Source organism: Formica exsecta, unplaced genomic scaffold (assembly GCF_003651465.1).
Source record: "Formica exsecta isolate Colony F162 unplaced genomic scaffold, ASM365146v1 scaffold72, whole genome shotgun sequence".
Taxonomy (NCBI): domain Eukaryota; kingdom Metazoa; phylum Arthropoda; class Insecta; order Hymenoptera; family Formicidae; genus Formica; species Formica exsecta.
Window position 1 is genome coordinate 2,529,654 of NW_021853485.1, and position 20,459 is coordinate 2,550,112.

The following is a 20,459-nucleotide window of genomic DNA, read 5'->3' on the forward strand; positions in this document are numbered from 1 at the left end:
TTAAATATTTAATTACTATTTAATTATAAATCGCTATTACTACAACAAAACTGACCGAGAATTGGCGTTATCGAGCGATTTATATATCTCTGTTACAGGTAGTTGTATGAATCTCCGACGATTTCATGCTCTTGCTAATACTGGGATCTCTGCCATTCGGATGTTGAAATGCTCGAATGTTTGTCAGATATATAAACGTTCGGATTTTACGTCGGATTAACTCAAATGCCCGGCGAATAATGCCTGGTGAAAACAGGAGAAATCGAACGCGATTACTGCCTCTCCGAGCGATATCCATCAATGGTAAGTGACCGAACGTGTTCTTCAAGGTTCGTCTGATCTTTTATATACCTGTGGCAAGCGTGAAATAAAACTTCAAGCACGTTCGTAATCTCCTGCTCTTTTTTAGCAAAAAACAACTTCGTATACTAAATTGCTTTCATTGTTAATACAATTTATCAGCTATTTTCACTATAGTATATTCCTTAATATTGCGTTTAATTAAATTATATGCGTTATCTTTTTATTTTATACGACTTAAAAGAAATCTATGTTCAAAATATCTCTATGTTTTGTTTTTTCTTCCTGAATTAATTGCATTTTACTTTGCATCCCTGTTTCTTAAGCAAAAAATATATCCATATAGACGTGAAATTATATATGATGACTGTGTCTGATAGTCGAAAACTTTGAATATTATTCTCTCCCTCCCAAGAAAGATCGCGCCAATTTCCCAAAAGTTCCAAGTCAAATTCAAGTAGGTAAGCATCGAAGAGACTCATTCTCCAAGTTCTCTTCAAGTTATCAGCATTCTGCGCGAAGCGTTCCGCCGTAAAGGGTAATGACTTTTCCATTCATCGTGAACTGCTTAAGCTCTTCTGCGAGGAATGCGGACGTACCTATAAGACCTTAGCAGGACGTTTCGAAGTCGAAAGCGGAAACGAACGAAACGCGCGAAACGTCACCCGCGCTCGCGAAAAAGCTCCCACCACATTTCTGCGCGGACGACACGTGACTTCCTGATGGTGACGATACGCGTGTGAATGGCGATGCAGCATCGGGAATTACGATTATTACGATCAAGTGACCGCGACGGGAGCGCGCAGAGAGGGGGGGAGGCTGGCGATCCTGCCCTCGCGCGACAAGTCGTCCCACTTATGAATTACCGTTACTACTTGCCAGTTTGTGCACGCGAGAGCCACCGTAAGAGTCGGACAAAGTGCAACGAAAAACGCTCGTTTTGTTTCGGAAAAGATCGTAGGGTCATGCGATCGCGAGATATTCCATAACGAAAAAATCAGGAACTCGGAGGGCGGGAGGGGGAGGGGGGAATTCTGCAAGATTAATTCAATATCTTGAAACTGTCCCGCTCTATAAAATTATTTCGCGAAAAGAAAGTAGAATGACTCGTTACCGCGAAAAATCAGTCTTGTTTATCGTTCTCTTGAAAGAGAAGAAAAGAAGGAATAAATATAATAAATTATGCAAATGGGAAAATTATACGGTTGTTTTTTAGCCTTCGATAATTTTGGTTATTTTTCTAGTCGAATATTGTATGGGAATTGTCACTCTCTTTTCATTCGAGCCACAAAATATCCCTTTGCGCACTTTGCAAAATTTAATTATTACGTATTAATAAATTATACAATTTATTATTACAATTATCATTATATAACACAAAGGTATTTCAATGAATAAGATAACAAGACCTATATTATCATCAGATCTTGTTATCTTACACAATTATAATAATTTAATATAATTCTTTATATTATATATTAAAAAATTATTTTTGTATTATATTCTATATTATCTCGTTTAACCTGAGTTATATAACTTTCACCGATCGCCCCTCTTTCTATTACGGTAACCGCTGATATTTAATATCGAGGATCATACTAATACCTTGCACATATGATAATTGAATCGATACTGTCGAGAATCACGCGGGCCAGTGTATGTGCGTGATTTAATCTCTCACAATTTCTCGCAACTAATACAGTGCGGGGTATTACGGTTTACGCGCAAATTATGCATATTCGATAATTGAGAGGCTAACATCGATGTACTTCGACTATCTATAATTTTACACGCCGGTTGTGTGTGTTTCGCGCACTGCGAACGGAATCGCGTGTTCCAATTCATAGCTAAGACGATGTACTTTCGCTTTTCATTGATTGCATATCGGTAGCCGCATAACAATCGATCCTGTGTAAACGTGCACCGCCGGTATTACATAATTGACACCGTACCTCCGGGATAATGTAGTCGTTAAATTATACACGCGATGTTCTAATAAAGAAACGTTGTAATAGTTTGAGATATAACCAGGAAAAAAAATATTGTTATGAGGCAAAATAAAAATAATAATTACTACAGTACATCGTTGAAATTAAAATATATATAAAAATAATTTAATATTGTTTATATTTTAAATTCTGTTAAATTCAACTTGCAAGATATATACAGATCAATTTGTACGTTTGACTGAATGCTTATTTATTCACCGAGTTCAAAGGTGTACTGAATTACATATATACACAAATAAAATCTTACGTATGAAATTATTGACAAAAAAGTTGAACTTTTGATATTTTAAAAGAAATTTCATATATTCAATTATGCAATATTTATTATTATATAATATCTATATTTAGATGTTATATTTTTATTCAAGCATCATATTACAGAAAATCCGCGCTTACGATATTTTTGGGAAATATTACGTTTTAATATACAGATTTACAGATGCACAGATCAATTATTAAGAGTAAATTATCTGAGAGAGCATCGCGTTGCATGGTTCCAAAATAAAAACGCAATAACATTTCAAAGATGGAAAAATGAGGCAAAATAAAAATAATAATTACTACAGTACATCGTTGAAATTAAAATATATATAAAAATAATTTAATATTGTTTATATTTTAAATTCTGTTAAATTCAACTTGCAAGATATATACAGATCAATTTGTACGTTTGACTGAATGCTTATTTATTCACCGAGTTCAAAGGTGTACTGAATTACATATATACACAAATAAAATCTTACGTATGAAATTATTGACAAAAAAGTTGAACTTTTGATATTTTAAAAGAAATTTCATATATTCAATTATGCAATATTTATTATTATATAATATCTATATTTAGATGTTATATTTTTATTCAAGCATCATATTACAGAAAATCCGCGCTTACGATATTTTTGGGAAATATTACGTTTTAATATACAGATTTACAGATGCACAGATCAATTATTAAGAGTAAATTATCTGAGAGAGCATCGCGTTGCATGGTTCCAAAATAAAAACGCAATAACATTTCAAAGATGGAAAATTTAATCGCGCTGGCAAAATTTCTGCATTTCTGATATAGTGAAATAATCATTAAAACACATTCAAACTCGTTTCGCTGATAATGAACGGTAATGTAAAATATGTGAAAAGTGCTTTAAATTTTTATTGCATGTATGTATTGGCTCGGTGTAAATATCTATCACATTTGTGGATTCTCTGCTAATTTGCAATAATATGAAGAATATTAATATTGTGGAAAATGTAGATGAAAAACCTATAATTTTATACGTTAGTAAAAAAATTTAATTAGAAAGCTCGAAAAAGTTATACATTTTTATACTTTTTATAATACAAAAACGTATGGTCTTTTGACACTGTACAATTAATCATAAAATACAGAGTAAATATTGACAAAAGTACTATAAAATTACATTTACCTTTAGATGTGAAATGCATCCGAAAAACCCATTTATTTAAATAAATATAACAGAAAATATATATAAATTTCTAAAATATAAATCTCTCTCAGAAAATAAATAAATCATATATAGAATAAAATCTGATTATTATCACATATCGTCTATCAAAGCAAGCGATATCGGAGAACAATATTACAGGTGCCGGTGACACGTGCTAAACGAATCACTTGATACACATAACATACATTACGTTTCGGACCTGAGCAGCGACATGACCACCGATCCCTTTATCCGATCCCTCTCTGCAGCTTTCAATTCCCGTCCCTTCGGCAAATATGTGCACAGGAACACGATATATCCCGTCTCCGCGTGCGCGCGTAAACCAACATAATCATTCGCGTTGATATACACGCAGAAATATTAATGTAACGCGCCGCGGCCGCCCGGAGCAGCGTTGTAATCGGGCGTTTCCTCATCATCACATATGAAGTGGTGTCAGGTCCTCTCGAGCGCGGTCCGGCCGGTCGGTCGGTCACTTCCACGCAGGGACACGACGGACAGGACATTGTCCATTATCGTCGCATGCTATCCTACTTCTAATTTTCTCCCACCTTTTTCCCTGCTCGTCATTCGTCTGTCGCTCGTAAATCTCCTCCGTCAAGATTTCCAAGTAAAAATGGTCCATGGGAACTGGGATCCCCCATGGGTTCGATGAGATCGTAAAAAACCCGGGCCTTTTTATATTTTGATTACGACTGTCGTGGGAAAGGCGCGAAGTCTTCTCTCGTCATTTCGGATTTCGCGCGAAATGTTCAAAGAGAGAGAGAGAGAGCTTTAAAACTTGTAAGTCTAATTTTCTTTTGTTATCATAATTAGTTTTTCAAATATAATATTTCAATTTAATATTATAATAATCAATATAATAGTAGAATTATAAAAATACTTTTTCTATTTTTCTCTCTATTTTTCTCTTCTACTGTTATTTTCGAAACTTTGATTCAATTTGCATCAATTTAGACATCTAGAAAAAGTAATTATCTCTCCATGAATTATCTATACTTGTGGATAAAATGAAATAAATATTGGAAGCTGCAAATACGTTCTTGAACGTCAAATTTTAAAATTAAACAAAATTCTTTTTTTACTCAATGCAAGAATATTTTTTCAACGAATATCAAGAGAATTTTTCATTAACGCGTTTAATATAAATTTTCCATCGCCACTACTCTCTTTCATCTGCCTTCTAGCGTAATCGGTTTCTCGTCGACCGTAAGCTTGGAAATTCGTCGCATCATCGTGGGATTTTCGTTCCAAGGTTATCAGAGTAGCGTATCTGGAAGACGATTTCGCGGAAGGTCATGGTTCAAAGTGACGCAGCTGACGGAAGTTGAGAACAACCGACAAGGCAACCGGTACTAACTTGAAACACTTATTTCGATCTTATTATAAATCTTAATCTACTTTTCCACCGTCCAAGATAGACCGTATTCATCGCATATAATTGAGTATCATTTATAATAATTGTACAAATGCGTGCAGCTCAAATTAAATTTTCATTCCGTAAAGTAACATTCTTGACGAAATAACTATCACGAAATATAGAGATAAATGAAGATCTTCCCTTGTGATACGAGCGTATTATTTCGCATCGTACAAATCCACCGTCTACCATTTTACCTATTGATTTCTATTTATATCATCGTAATATTGGATAGAGAGAAAATATAGCTCCGGTACATATTTTGAACAGAATAAAAGATATTGTTCGAAAACAAAACAAAAAAGCGATAAAAAATTATTTTTGTCGAAAAACTACATATATTATTTACAAGCGCGATATCTTTTTTTAATTAGTTATTTATTTATATCTATCTATTTTCCCCAAAAAATTATATTCGAGGAATATTTCCATTTCAGAATATGAAAACTCTTCGCTTTTGTTACTGCGAAATATATGTACATAAATAACTATAGACAACTAACGCGAAACAGAAAATGGGTTTCTGGCTTGAATATATTTGCTCGCGGTACACGAATCATTATTTCGACGAATGAGGCAAGTTCTTGCGTTGTTCGCGAGCCGAAAAAAAAACAGGAGGAACTAGTTGTCGCAAATGAGCTCTCGTTGCACTTGTTAGTTTTCCATTCTAGGCGCGAGTAATTACACGGCAAAAAAACTCGCAAGGACAATTACCGATTCCACATTAATACGCAAACGCCCTTGTGACGCGCGCGCGCGCGAGCTGTCTTAAATACAATATCGAGTTTCATCACACAATACCGATGCATCTTTGTCCCCGTTTCTCTCGCCAGTTGTCGTTTCGATTTCAAACGGAAACTAATTGCTGTCGGTTTCGTCGCGCGCGTACCGAGCATACCTATTATAGAAGTCCTCGTTTTGAAACGGATAATTTGCTTTCAAATATTTAATATTGATATAATTTATTAAATGTCCTAATTAGCACTCAATAAATATCCTATATCATCGCTCTTGTATTCAGCGTTTGCTACTATTTCATTTACATTTCATTTGTATGCTTATATCTCATTTATAAATTAAAATATAAATAAATAAATAAATAATTAAAAGTAAATTTTTAGAATTATTCAGTTTTAAAATTATTTTTTTAAAATTGTCGTTTTAATTTATAATAGAATATCTTTTAAGTTATAATTTTAATTTTGCTATTTGTGTTATATATTAATTTTAAATAAGCCAATAAATAAAGAAAAAAAATATATGACATTTTGATATATGTGATATTTTTGTAAAGAGGATTTGTAAAGAAAATTTTTTATTATATCTATCTCATAAATATGACTGGACAGAATTATCTCAAATGGATACTAGCCATTAAATAGTACAAACAAAATAATGTCAAACAATTTGCAAAGCACTAAGTAATGTAAGAAAATTTACATGAAAAAATATTATTCACGAAACATTCGAAAGTTATTCTTTTAATAAATAAGGATTCATATTTCTCCGAGGAATAAAAGCAAAAGTGGCATGCGTTCTCATCGTATCTCGTACCAATTGTGCCTATTCACTCTTGAGAATTCATGTTTATATTCTTAATTTGTTTTCCATATATACATATAAAATATCTCGCGAGACGTCATTCTTTTCACCCGTTTCTTAAGAAATTCAGAGTCGGTATTTCATTAACGGAAACCTGCTTTGGAAACACTGTTTTGCATCAAAACTTTTTAATTTTCAAAGTTAAATACCTCGATAATTAAAGCGGGAAATAAAATTATATTAATTGAAATTTTCTTGAGTATTTAAGAGATTTCGCTATTTGTATCTTTGCAGCTTAATTTAATAAAACTTCCATGGTTTTTGGTTAAATATAAAATTAATTCCAAAATGATCATAGTACCCGCAGAGTTTAACAGCAAATATCGGTAGCTACATGGGAAACATAAAATTTATGACAGCCATACTTAGTTAGCGTGTTAAATACGTGGCGAAAAAGTAGGTCAATGCGGTACGCTATCATACTGTATAATTCTTTGTTATGACTGAAAACGCAATGAAATGATATATGCAATTAACTCGCAACTAAGGACTCAATATCCTTTAAGCGAAATAATGTTTAATAACGTGATTAATATGCTACCTTAGCCAACATGGTACATCGTAAAATATATGCACGTGATTAACATAACTCGTTAAAAAATCTATTTTCACAATAGCCCAAGATTTTTATTAGATGTTGCCTGAATAGCCACTTTCATGATTGTGTGATTAATCAAATTTTTACCGCGCTCTTATCTTATTATGCATATTCAGATCGATGGATATTTAGGCTGCATCGAAGAAACAGTCCTACAAGTTATTCACGTTAATTGACGATCTTTCCTTGAAGAGCACATTCTGTAAACCCCTGCAGTTATCTTATGCGCAGTAAACTGAAGTCATTATAGCTAATCGATAGACATATACCAATAGATTAGTATAGAACTATCAGAAGCCTTGTCAGATGCGACCTTGCTTCGCCTTTTTCAACTATGTTTTTCTGTAAAAAATCTAACTGTTTTCTGTCTCTCTGTAGAATTATATAAAAAAAAAATAAAGCAATTTTTTAGAAAGATATCCTTCTTATCATATAATGTAATATATTTTGCATTTCCCTTGCTTTAATTAATTGAGATCAAAAACGGTTCTAGTATAAGAAAACTTACATTTAACATACATCATAAATAAATATCGTTATTACTCTGGGTTTCTAGAATTTTTAAATTGCAATTTTTAAATAATTAAAAAAATTAAAAAAGCTCTTAAATGTTATAAACCTTAGGCGTTTTGTCAATTTCGGAAATATCGCCCAATTATCTTCCCGATTGTATCATTACGGACAATTTGATGTATAGATTGTGACCACACAAATAATTCAAATTGTGTTTAACACAATACATTTCTTTCATCTCTTGGCTAACAATAAGATATGAGACCCAGTTCGTTATAGGCTTAATTAACGTCGAGAAAAGATTAGAAAGGAGAAATTCGAGAATGAATTTAACTAAACGAAGAATTAAAGTCAGTTAATGAATGTGACGCTGTTATCGCGCGAATTCTTTTTTTTTTTTAGAAAAAATTGATACTACTATATGTAGGATATGATATGCTTCTCACGGACGCTATATTCTGATACAGATACGGTAGGGTTGTCCTCGTATTCTCCGATGCCACTACTGTTACGCTGATATTCGAAATAAAAGCGACGATTCTAAAAAACGGTTTCACGTGGATGTCACCGCTATATATGTATATGTCATAGAGACGAATCATTTTTGCGCGACTGACTTTATCGACTTCCATTCAATAACGAACGTAAAAATATAGCTATCGCGCAGCAAAGAAACGAAATAATATTCGAAAATGAAATAGAGAGGCAAAAGAATAAATACTAACGGGAGAAAAAAATAGCACTCTTGTGAAAAATATGCATTTTTATATCTATTTTCGTTATATTATATGTCAAAAATATAGAAACATAATATATGAGAAATAAAACTTGGAAATTCCACTTATGAGAAAAGAATAATTATATTGCTTCATGTTTCACCACATTATCTTTTATGCGGTGAAATGCGTCGTTAAGCAGAAGCGCCCGCAAATGATGGTGGAATTTATGTCGCACGCATTTGCACGGGTGCAAACATTATTCTACTTATAAAGGAAAGCACGTGATGCCGCGCATAATGTACGGGATGCAAATATCGCAGTGTTAGTTTTCCTGCTGTGAGACAATGGTTTGTTTTGTTAAACAACTCTCTTTCTCTCTTTCTCTTTGGACTCCATAATTTTCGATTTATAGTTCAACGTCGAGTTCTACGAAAACACAAAGTTACTTTAAATCTGTTCATTTCATCAACAGTGAATGTACACAGAAAAGTTAAAAGATGATCGAGAGGCATCTCTAGAAACGAAAAATACGAATATATGTGATCATTCGTCGCATATTTGAAAAATTCACTCGCGTGACATGCAAGGTGTGTCCCAGATTTCAATACCTCTTTTTACAGGGTGAGATATGTGACAGTAAACAAATTTGGAGCCAATTCCAGAACGTCGGATTTTTTATCGCGATATTTCTCTCGCGTTCCGATTTCGTCAATTTTAAATGGCTTGGATCGCTATCAAATCGACTCGAGTTTTATACTCCTAAAGTATCCGCAGTGGTTATTAAATAAAGAAAAAGAATTCAACTGTCTGCGCATTGTTCCGAGAAATCTTTATATTTATGTGCGTTTATACTCTGGAGAGAGGCGAAAGTAGCAGTAAAAAGTAGTTGAAGTAACGATACCGTGAACAATCACGCGAGGCATACCAGCTGCTTTTTCAGCTGCTAAATCGCAAAATGTCAGCGCAAATGCGTAAATAACTTACAAGATCTGGATCTTGAATGTATTATAGATTGTTTTGGCGGTACTGAACATCCGGCTAATTTATCCAACGCGCGAGTATCGACGAGTCTGAATGTATCGTGCCATTTACGTAACTAACATTTACAGCATTGTCGCATACATAATTACAACATCGTCGGCAATTACCTCATCCGCACGAGGAAACACTTGTGCCTCGAATGTTTGTTGAATAGAACATTATTCGGAACCGCTGTTTTATGATCGTCAATACAGCTGATCGTTAGCATGGTTTCCTTCCGGCTATCCCATTTAAAAAAAAAAAATTCTAGCTATATTAAATATTAAAAGGAAATAATATGTCTTTTAACATTTTTTAAATTATTTTGAATTATTTCGCAAAGAAGCTCGCTTTATTTGTCAACTTATGAAACGATAACAAATTTTGCTAAATAATTGGAAATAATTTATAAAATAACATAAAAGATATTATTTTTTTAAATATCTGCTGCGAATTAAATATATATATTCTTCAAAAATAATTTTATGTTTAATAAAAATTGTGATATATAATTTCTAATTATGATCAAATTTATTTTATCAAAGTTGAGTAATATCTTTCAAAAATAATTTTCTCTTCGTGAAGCAAACTCTATCCATGGCATTTCATATGGCGTACCTTTTGTTTATAATAAGCATAGCACATTTCATGTACTTATATGTATGCATATCCGTTTCACTAGCGGCATATGTTATCCAGCTTAAGATCACGCTTATTGTTAGGTGTGTTAAAGCTCCACGGCTTGAGACTATCTAAAGCCGAACGAGCTTCCGGCTTGGTTCAACGAAGTTTTAATGGTTCATCAGAAAAAGCAAACTGCGCGTCACGCTAAATATAGATCTTGACTATGGCGGGCCATTACGCGTTCGCAAATTCCATACAAGCTCCTTGCGGCTTCACGCCATAAGAGAATCCACACGTTCGTGATTTTGCATCATCGCCAGGAATAAAGTTGTCAACTTCCGTAATCGCGTTTTTCTCGATTACCGAAATATAGATAATGGAATTCTTGCGAAAAAGACAAAATAAATGCGTACAAAAATGAAATTTATGATTGAAGTTATCCCGATGTATGTAATTGTACGTGCTTCTCCTAAAATGTCACTTCAAAATATTATTGTCTCAAATTTCGAAAATGTGCGAGTCTCGAAGAAAATGCAATACCAAAATTTGAAAAATTTTAATTTTGTTTGAAACTATTCTACAGACAGGCATATTATGCCGAACTTCCTCCTTATTTCGAAACTACATATGCGTTCTACAAACTTTAAACTCTCAAACATTTCGAGCAAATAATATTTCTGAACAATAACATTATACGCGAAGCAATGAATTTTCGCGTTATGTTCAGAATATATTCTAAACGTTCGAAGTTTTGTGTATCTACTAAAATAAATTAAGCAATACGTTTATATAGTAACAAGTAAAATTAATAGCAGATATTAATAAAAATTAAAAAATTGACAGAACTCTCATACAATGCTCCAAACTTTAATACAATACAATGATAACGAGATAATAATAAAATGTACCGAGAACGATAATCTCGAGTGCATAGAAATGTAACGTATGTTATTACATAGCGTAAAAAAAAATCACCGCGCCAAGCATAGCTAGTCTTTATTTCTGTCGAGAATCTATTTCTGGAAAGTTTCAAGTTCTACGAACGACGGTATAAATCTTGATAATCGTCATGAAAGTTCCTCGTCGATAAAACGCCAACGCCATTCGTCGCAACATATCGGCGAGAAACAGAATTTCACTCAGAATCTAACGCCCGACGATATAAATAATTAAATATTAAATGTTATATATCATACACCTTGAATATATGATTAACCATGAGATAAACGATGTCAACAAAATTCCTGAGCAGTTTCATCTAAACGCGTTATTAAATTACTTGTATATATTTATATATTTCCTAATATTTCGAAAATAAATATGTTTTCTATATAGATATATATGGAATCTTTGAGTGTGCTTATAGCAAAATGTCAGCGCAAATGCGTAAATAACTTACAAGATCTGGATCTTGAATGTATTATAGATTGTTTTGGCGGTACTGAACATCCGGCTAATTTATCCAACGCGCGAGTATCGACGAGTCTGAATGTATCGTGCCATTTACGTAACTAACATTTACAGCATTGTCGCATACATAATTACAACATCGTCGGCAATTACCTCATCCGCACGAGGAAACACTTGTGCCTCGAATGTTTGTTGAATAGAACATTATTCGGAACCGCTGTTTTATGATCGTCAATACAGCTGATCGTTAGCATGGTTTCCTCGGCTATCCCATTAAAAAAAAAAAAAAATTCTAGCTATATTAAATATTAAAAGGAAATAATATGTCTTTTAACATTTTTTAAATTATTTTGAATTATTTCGCAAAGAAGCTCGCTTTATTTGTCAACTTATGAAACGATAACAAATTTTGCTAAATAATTGGAAATAATTTATAAAATAACATAAAAGATATTATTTTTTTAAATATCTGCTGCGAATTAAATATATATATTCTTCAAAAATAATTTTATGTTTAATAAAAATTGTGATATATAATTTCTAATTATGATCAAATTTATTTTATCAAAGTTGAGTAATATCTTTCAAAAATAATTTTCTCTTCGTGAAGCAAACTCTATCCATGGCATTTCATATGGCGTACCTTTTGTTTATAATAAGCATAGCACATTTCATGTACTTATATGTATGCATATCCGTTTCACTAGCGGCATATGTTATCCAGCTTAAGATCACGCTTATTGTTAGGTGTGTTAAAGCTCCACGGCTTGAGACTATCTAAAGCCGAACGAGCTTCCGGCTTGGTTCAACGAAGTTTTAATGGTTCATCAGAAAAAGCAAACTGCGCGTCACGCTAAATATAGATCTTGACTATGGCGGGCCATTACGCGTTCGCAAATTCCATACAAGCTCCTTGCGGCTTCACGCCATAAGAGAATCCACACGTTCGTGATTTTGCATCATCGCCAGGAATAAAGTTGTCAACTTCCGTAATCGCGTTTTTCTCGATTACCGAAATATAGATAATGGAATTCTTGCGAAAAAGACAAAATAAATGCGTACAAAAATGAAATTTATGATTGAAGTTATCCCGATGTATGTAATTGTACGTGCTTCTCCTAAAATGTCACTTCAAAATATTATTGTCTCAAATTTCGAAAATGTGCGAGTCTCGAAGAAAATGCAATACCAAAATTTGAAAAATTTTAATTTTGTTTGAAACTATTCTACAGACAGGCATATTATGCCGAACTTCCTCCTTATTTCGAAACTACATATGCGTTCTACAAACTTTAAACTCTCAAACATTTCGAGCAAATAATATTTCTGAACAATAACATTATACGCGAAGCAATGAATTTTCGCGTTATGTTCAGAATATATTCTAAACGTTCGAAGTTTTGTGTATCTACTAAGATAAATTAAGCAATACGTTTATATAGTAACAAGTAAAATTAATAGCAGATATTAATAAAAATTAAAAAATTGACAGAACTCTCATACAATGCTCCAAACTTTAATACAATACAATGATAACGAGATAATAATAAAATGTACCGAGAACGATAATCTCGAGTGCATAGAAATGTAACGTATGTTATTACATAGCGTAAAAAAAAATCACCGCGCCAAGCATAGCTAGTCTTTATTTCTGTCGAGAATCTATTTCTGGAAAGTTTCAAGTTCTACGAACGACGGTATAAATCTTGATAATCGTCATGAAAGTTCCTCGTCGATAAAACGCCAACGCCATTCGTCGCAACATATCGGCGAGAAACAGAATTTCACTCAGAATCTAACGCCCGACGATATAAATAATTAAATATTAAATGTTATATATCATACACCTTGAATATATGATTAACCATGAGATAAACGATGTCAACAAAATTCCTGAGCAGTTTCATCTAAACGCGTTATTAAATTACTTGTATATATTTATATATTTCCTAATATTTCGAAAATAAATATGTTTTCTATATAGATATATATGGAATCTTTGAGTGTGCTTATAGAATGTATATTGCCTTATATATAATACAATTTAAGAACTTGTGACATTAACCATCACGTTAACGATCTTCTCGTTTTCTAATTTTATATATATATTGACATATATATATATATATATATATATATGTCAAAATGTAATACTCACCTAGTGGAATGATCGACGAATGAACCGCCATCCAAGAGTCTCAGCTTGGCGAAGAGTACAGCACTGACAAACGGTACCGCCGTGAGTTCCTCGAGGTCGACCTCCACCGAGAATTTGTACTTCTTCTTCTTCATCATGAAGGCCATCTCACCCCTGAAGCCGGGGCACCGCACTTTGATTCCTGTTGCGTGTAACGTGCAGGTACCGGATACCTGCGACAAACGTAGATCTCGAGGGTCCGCCCACCGTGACTTCCAACGATTCCACGTCTCCAAGAGACCTTGACTTCGATTCAACGATCGCGGGTGATCTCGGTTGATCGATGCATTCGCGGCCGATTTGCGACTACTTCCGGTCGTTCGTATTTCCTCGATTATCACTTTACGCGTTTTACGCACTTATCGATCTCACCGCCTCGCGTCTCGCGCGCGCAAGAAGATACATTCCCGACTTTTTAATTACAGAAAATATAGTAGATCGGAAAGGAGGTAGCCTCGGCTATATTCAAGTCTTTCTGTTCTTGGATCAAGCTCCAATTTTTTGAATCAAGATTGTTTCTTGAGCGTCACAAGCACTCGGATGGACTACGACGACTACGGAGATTTCTATCGCGCGATTTCCACCGCCGTGAATTTTCCCTTGCAAGAGGAACGTCTTAAGAACTACGTAGCGAACGACGACTTGGTGGTGATCCTCTTTTCAAGATGCTTCATCGACGTCGCTCCGACTTCTATGTTTGTTAACGTTGCCTCGAGATTCAATAGGAAGAAGTACAGCTAACATTCTTGAGCGCCATTTTTGTCCTCCGGAACTGCAAACAAAGTTTGGAATTGTATTGCATAGTCGTAGGAAAATGGTGCGAGAAGATAAAAAGTGAGACCGATTTACGTAGTAAAAGGAAAATGTCCGCGCAATTAACGTGTTGAGCAAAAACTAACGAACAAACAACGCACGTAAAAAATTAATTTAAAATTCAATAAATTCAAGGTATACTTAATCCACATCAATATTTATCATTCGTAAACGTGAAAATTACATCACTTCTTGGCAAATAGCTGAAGTTAAATAAATATTATTATTATACGAAATTAATATTTAATATTTCCGCATAATGATTAAAGCTCCTTTCATTAAAATATTGAGATATCTAAAATATAGTTTTTGGATTAATGTGTAAATAATAATAAATAATAAAACGAATAATAATAATAATAATAATAATAATAATAATAATAACTTATACATTTACATATACAGAATGGTTCATACACTTTTATTTAAAAACATCTTTTCTGTCACTTTATCAACCTCTCGAAACTGAATGTATCCATGAAATTCATTTTTCAACAAAATAATTACTCAAGTTACATTTCAGGTAATCGTGAAAATATACGAACCATCCGTTATACATATACAATGTCAATGTATAATGTACATGGCGATAATAATACGGTAAACTCTTGCATTATAAATTTCTGAAGGCACAGTCGATAATTGGAAATTTATGTATATTTCAATATCGCAATACATTTCTGAATTTTCACAGCTTCAAATCAAATAAATATATACAAAATTAATTATCCATCAAATGTTACGAGATCCGAGCATAATAAAAATAAAATAATTAATTGCAAATTAATTACAAAACGAGAAATCCAGGAAAATCCAATTATCTATTCAAAAACAAGCATTGATAGCTCTTTCTCTCCATCTCTCTCTTTTTTTATTCTCTTTCTCTTTCTTATGTACGGAATATTATCTTTCAAGTGAAGAAGCTACCGAGATAACACAACAATTTTATCAGCATTTTGTGTATATTTTGTTTTGTCACTACGTGTTGTTGAATAATATAATTATACTTTTTTTTTAATGTATCGCGTTTCGTTAATAAAATAAAACATTACAATAAGTATTTTTTTTCTTTTAAATATAATAATTTTTAAAAATAACAATCAAAATTCTATACTATTTAAATATTTATATATTTAATGAATAATTATTAAAAGCACATCGTGTTGAAAAGTAGCAAATGCGTGAGAGAGACAGATATTCTCGCCAAATATTTTATTCAGCGATGCCCAAATAATTAATTCACTATTTAACAATTAATTTCATTATTATTCGCTATTTTTTTGTATTACTGCTTGACCTAACGTCCTAACAATTTGTGAATCGTGTCAATTTGTCGCGCAATGAGAAACGCGTTTCTGAGAAATAATGCAAACTGTATGACGGCAATTAGAGAAACTGAGGTTTCAAAAACGCTAATTGCGCTCGGAAATGCAAACGAATTTCCACGAATGCTTGTCCGCTTCCTGGAATCGAGTTTCAGAATGCAAACTAGGTGAGCGCCGATGTGACATACTCAGCGATTGATGCAAGTCGAGAACATATACAATCCTATCCGAAATAATCGACAGAAAAAAATATAGTAGTATTTGATTGTAAAGAATTTAAGTCACCAAAGATAGGGAACGGCGCGAGAATTACGAAGATCAACGCGAGAGAGCGATAAAAATATTTGATAAGCCGTTCCTGACGTAGCAGGAAAATTTAATATTTCCAATGCGTTGTTTTAAAAATGACTTCTCTCATTGCAGATTTAAAATTTATGGAAGCGAAAGCAAGTATACATCTCCTTTTAAAAACACAAATTTATATATAACATAATTTTTTTCAAATATAGTTGTATAATTATATAAATGAATAATTATATTTTTAAATAAACAACAAAATACCATTTTTTTCATTTAGATATTCTGGATTAAAAAGTCTTTGCTTGATAGAATTTTATTTTATAAAGGTTTATAATTACAAAGAGATATATATTTAGAATTGATTGTAAAAAGTTTTAAAAAAGAGAATAACCCAAATTCAGAAAACAAAAAAAAAAAAGAGAGAGAGAAATTGCGATTCCAAATTGGTTAAAAAAATCCGTCAATCAAAAGATCAAAAATAGCATAATTCCATTAAACAAAAAAAATTCTTTGATATGTATGTCATCTTTAATCATTAAACTAAACTCAATATCTAATATATAGTTAAAATTGCAACTTTTTATTATAACTTGTCAAATGAAAATAAGAGATGTCATAAAATAAAATATATTTAATACTGTACGTTTTCGAAATAAAAATTTTTGGTTTCGCAAAATCTTTATTTATATTTACTCGGAAAAGTTCAATTTTCAATCACGATTGCTTCTGCTCGACTGTGTTCCAAAAGTTAAGAAGATACCTATTCATTGATGATCGATTATCCAATCATTGAGTGTCATTGAGGTCGACATCTACTCGACAATCTGGCTACTCGCTTAATCGGTTCGACTTTTGAATGAGAATAATTACGAGATAGAAACAAATCGAGAAACATTTAATCCGCCATCGACAGGATTAAAAAAACGAAATAATTAATCCGAATAAAACGGATTAATTGTACACTCAGATATTTATACAGGTTTTCTCACGTAAACATTAAAAACAAATTTCTTCTCTCGTGTGTGTATGTGTGTGTGTATTTCTCATTTATATAAATATGTATCAAGAGGAAAAGATACAATATTTTTAAATTACCAGATTCTCTCTTATGGTGGGCTTATGTCACCCATATATATCAATGGTGCTCGACCTAACCTAGAATGCTCACAATAGATGCAGGTTGTATCGTGTATTCGTGCACGCGACGCTCGTGAAAGTAGCACGCGGAAAGACGATAAAAACGCGTTTTATCACTCTCGGTCAGCGGACAGCCGTCAGCCAGCTGACAGCTCGGCAGCGCTAGACGGATAGGACACTGTCCTTCCACGCGAATCGGTCAGCGCGCTCCATTTGGGAGCCGCCAAATTGCATGCCAGATTGCATCGATCTCCCGGAGGGAAGGAACCTCGGAATTAAAGCGACGCGATGAAGGAAGGAACGAGCGAGCGCGTACGACGCGTACTCGCGATGAGATATAACGGGCACTGGTCCTCGCGTTAACCTCTCGCGCGCGCGTCTCAGCGCCACCCGCTACAATTCCAAATCGATCTGAAGCTGTCCCGAAGAGATCCTTCAATTTAGTAGACCTGACCCTTCGCGCGCGAATCTCTCGAGGAATGTCGAATGGACGCGATCCGATCGCGACAGGAATTCCAACAGCGGTATCTCGTATCGCGCGATGGCAGGTGCGATTTTATAACCTCTCGACGACGACATTCGCGACGACGAGCCGATATATCCCGATCTTTTTCGAGTCGCTCTGTCGCGTTTAACCTCAAATATCGCGAACTTGAGATTATCGACGAGTTTCGGATTCGGATGAGAGAAGATGAGCGCGAATGGTACTTACCGTGCTCTGTACGCTCTCGTAGGGTCCACCACGCTAGCCGATTTCACGCACTCTCACAATTTTCATGATCACACAGGCGTCTCTTCGCGACCACTATAAACTGCCACGGTGATGACGAGAGCGACGACAACGGACACGAGAATGCGAAAGTTCCTTGAAGAGGCTGCGAACGCTTCGTCACGTCCGATTAAATAGAGGCAAACGGAGCTCGTCTGGCCTGGCTCGCCTACGAACTACGAACTGAACCCAACTCCCGAACTGCACGAACTGTGTTGTGATACGGGACGAGTTTCCCGCGCATGCGCGACGATCGCCATCTCAGTAAAGTGCCTAGTTCGAGGGAAAAGGTGTTGTTGTAGCACATATGAAACATGCGATTCGTTTCTAAATATTCGCGCGCCATGACTATTAATTTTTCGAGAAATGAATAATAATAATAATATTAATGAATAAGTAATTTAAAAAGGCAATAATAACGAAATCATTTTTAATACTAATTTTATACTGCTTTAGATGACATACCATTACCGTTTCTCGAATAACGGTTACAAAACTGATAAATAGTCGTGATAAAATTATCGACAAATTTTTGAAAAATCGGTAAACCATGCGAAATATATATGTATGCAGAAACAATTGTAATAAATTAATTTTTGCACTCTTAGTCTAATCTGACCTTATTCGTTTGCAACAAATTATCGATGTGTCCATAGTATCTCGCACTGTATATACGTCGTTGTACTGATTGAGACTGATGCCATCGAGTACAGTAGAAATAAGTAGAAGGATCTGATCAAATCCCATCAGCGAGAAGTTGCGCGTATGCGTGAGTGACGTCTTGCCCGCGTGATCGATCTCCGCAAATTCATGCTTAAATGAAATATGGAAATATTTTAAGTCTAAATTTTCTATATTGTTTTTTTTAATATTTATTACGTTAATGATATATAAAATATGTTAAATCATATATATTGAGCACTATTAACTTTATTATATATACGATGTTCAAAAAATTAGAGAATAAATAATTTTAGAAATTTATTCTACCTTTTGTATTAATTAAAATAATGTCACGTAAGTTCACATACGTATCCTTCCGATTTTAACTCATCCTTATTTTTTAAACAGAATTGTGATCTTTAATATGTTCGGAACAAATAAACAAATAAAATGTATACATTATTTCTTTTACCATTTTTTATTTCTTTCCTATGAAGGGAAATATATATGATGGTAAATATTCGTATTTTATAATGAAGTATGTATGATACTATTGAGGCTCGATCTCTTCCTGATCGCACATGCGCGATGAATTGCGTCGCACTTTGATTGAAGTGGCGACTCAATACCTAAACTGACTGTTGCTATCTTTGCGCCACCTCTCGAGTATTTTCGAAGTCATCGGCTGAGAACGTGTTTGATTGGTCGCAAGCTTGGACGCCATGATGTTGACACATTTTGAAGTGCGGATGCAGCACTTATATATAAGATAATAAGAAATAAAATATGAAATTATATATAACATAATATAATACTTATTGAATAAGCAATATATATCGAGTATCGCAAAAATAACGTTCATATATTAATATAATAATATAAATATTAAATATTTAAATACTGAAAAAATATTAAATATTAAATAGTGAAAAATCTTTTAAGAAGGTTCGATAAATTATAATTTATTCGAACAATTCTTGAAGCATTTTTTTCATATTTAATGCTACGTAAAAATATTTATTTAATAAATATATTCAACACACATATATACATTTTATTTCTTATATATTTCTTATATACGATATTTCGCAAGCGTGATGAAAGAAAAATTGTTGCGATCGAAGAAGCTTATTTACCAGATTTTTATTCATGACAAGACGGTTATGCAACGATATCGAGATTAGAGGAAGGATTTGGTCAAGGACGTCGTATGTGATACGAGATATGTAGAGATTTCGATTCGTAGTTAGGCTTCCTAAATAAAACTTGTTATAAAAAAGAGACTCTATACATATTATTTGCACACATATATGTAAACAAATTTTAAGAAATATGATATGCGCCTTTTTTATTATCATCTGTTCCTGCCTACATAAAGTCTCGATGCAAATGTTATCTGAAATGTATCCAGATGATAATTCCAATATTTTCGGAATATAATTAATCACGAAATAAATAAATAAATAAAAATTATCTGTCCCTTTCCCTATCAAAAATGCATATATATATAACCGCGACATCGAGAGCAAAGTATCGATGCGATATCGGAGGGGGATATCGCTGGCCATCCC

General features: G+C 33.4%; 1 protein-coding gene across 6 annotated transcripts in view; it reads right to left on the minus strand.

Moving 5' to 3' along the window:
* Positions 1 to 18,971, minus strand: part of LOC115243295 (protein FAM102A) — a 70,731-nt gene extending 51,760 nt beyond the window's left edge. The window contains exons 1-3 of one of the 6 annotated variants that reach the window (XM_029820141.1): positions 18,845 to 18,971; positions 18,169 to 18,498; positions 13,843 to 14,653 (exon numbers count right to left, since the gene is read on the minus strand). In XM_029820141.1, coding sequence (XP_029676001.1) covers positions 13,843 to 13,988 — 146 coding nt within the window. In that variant the 5' untranslated portion in view covers positions 13,989 to 14,653; positions 18,169 to 18,498; positions 18,845 to 18,971. The remainder of the gene's footprint in view (positions 1 to 13,842; positions 14,654 to 18,168; positions 18,499 to 18,844) is intronic. The other 5 variants (XM_029820142.1, XM_029820143.1, XM_029820145.1 and 2 more) reach the window with 5 other exon arrangements.
* Positions 18,972 to 20,459: the final 1,488 nt, after the last annotated feature.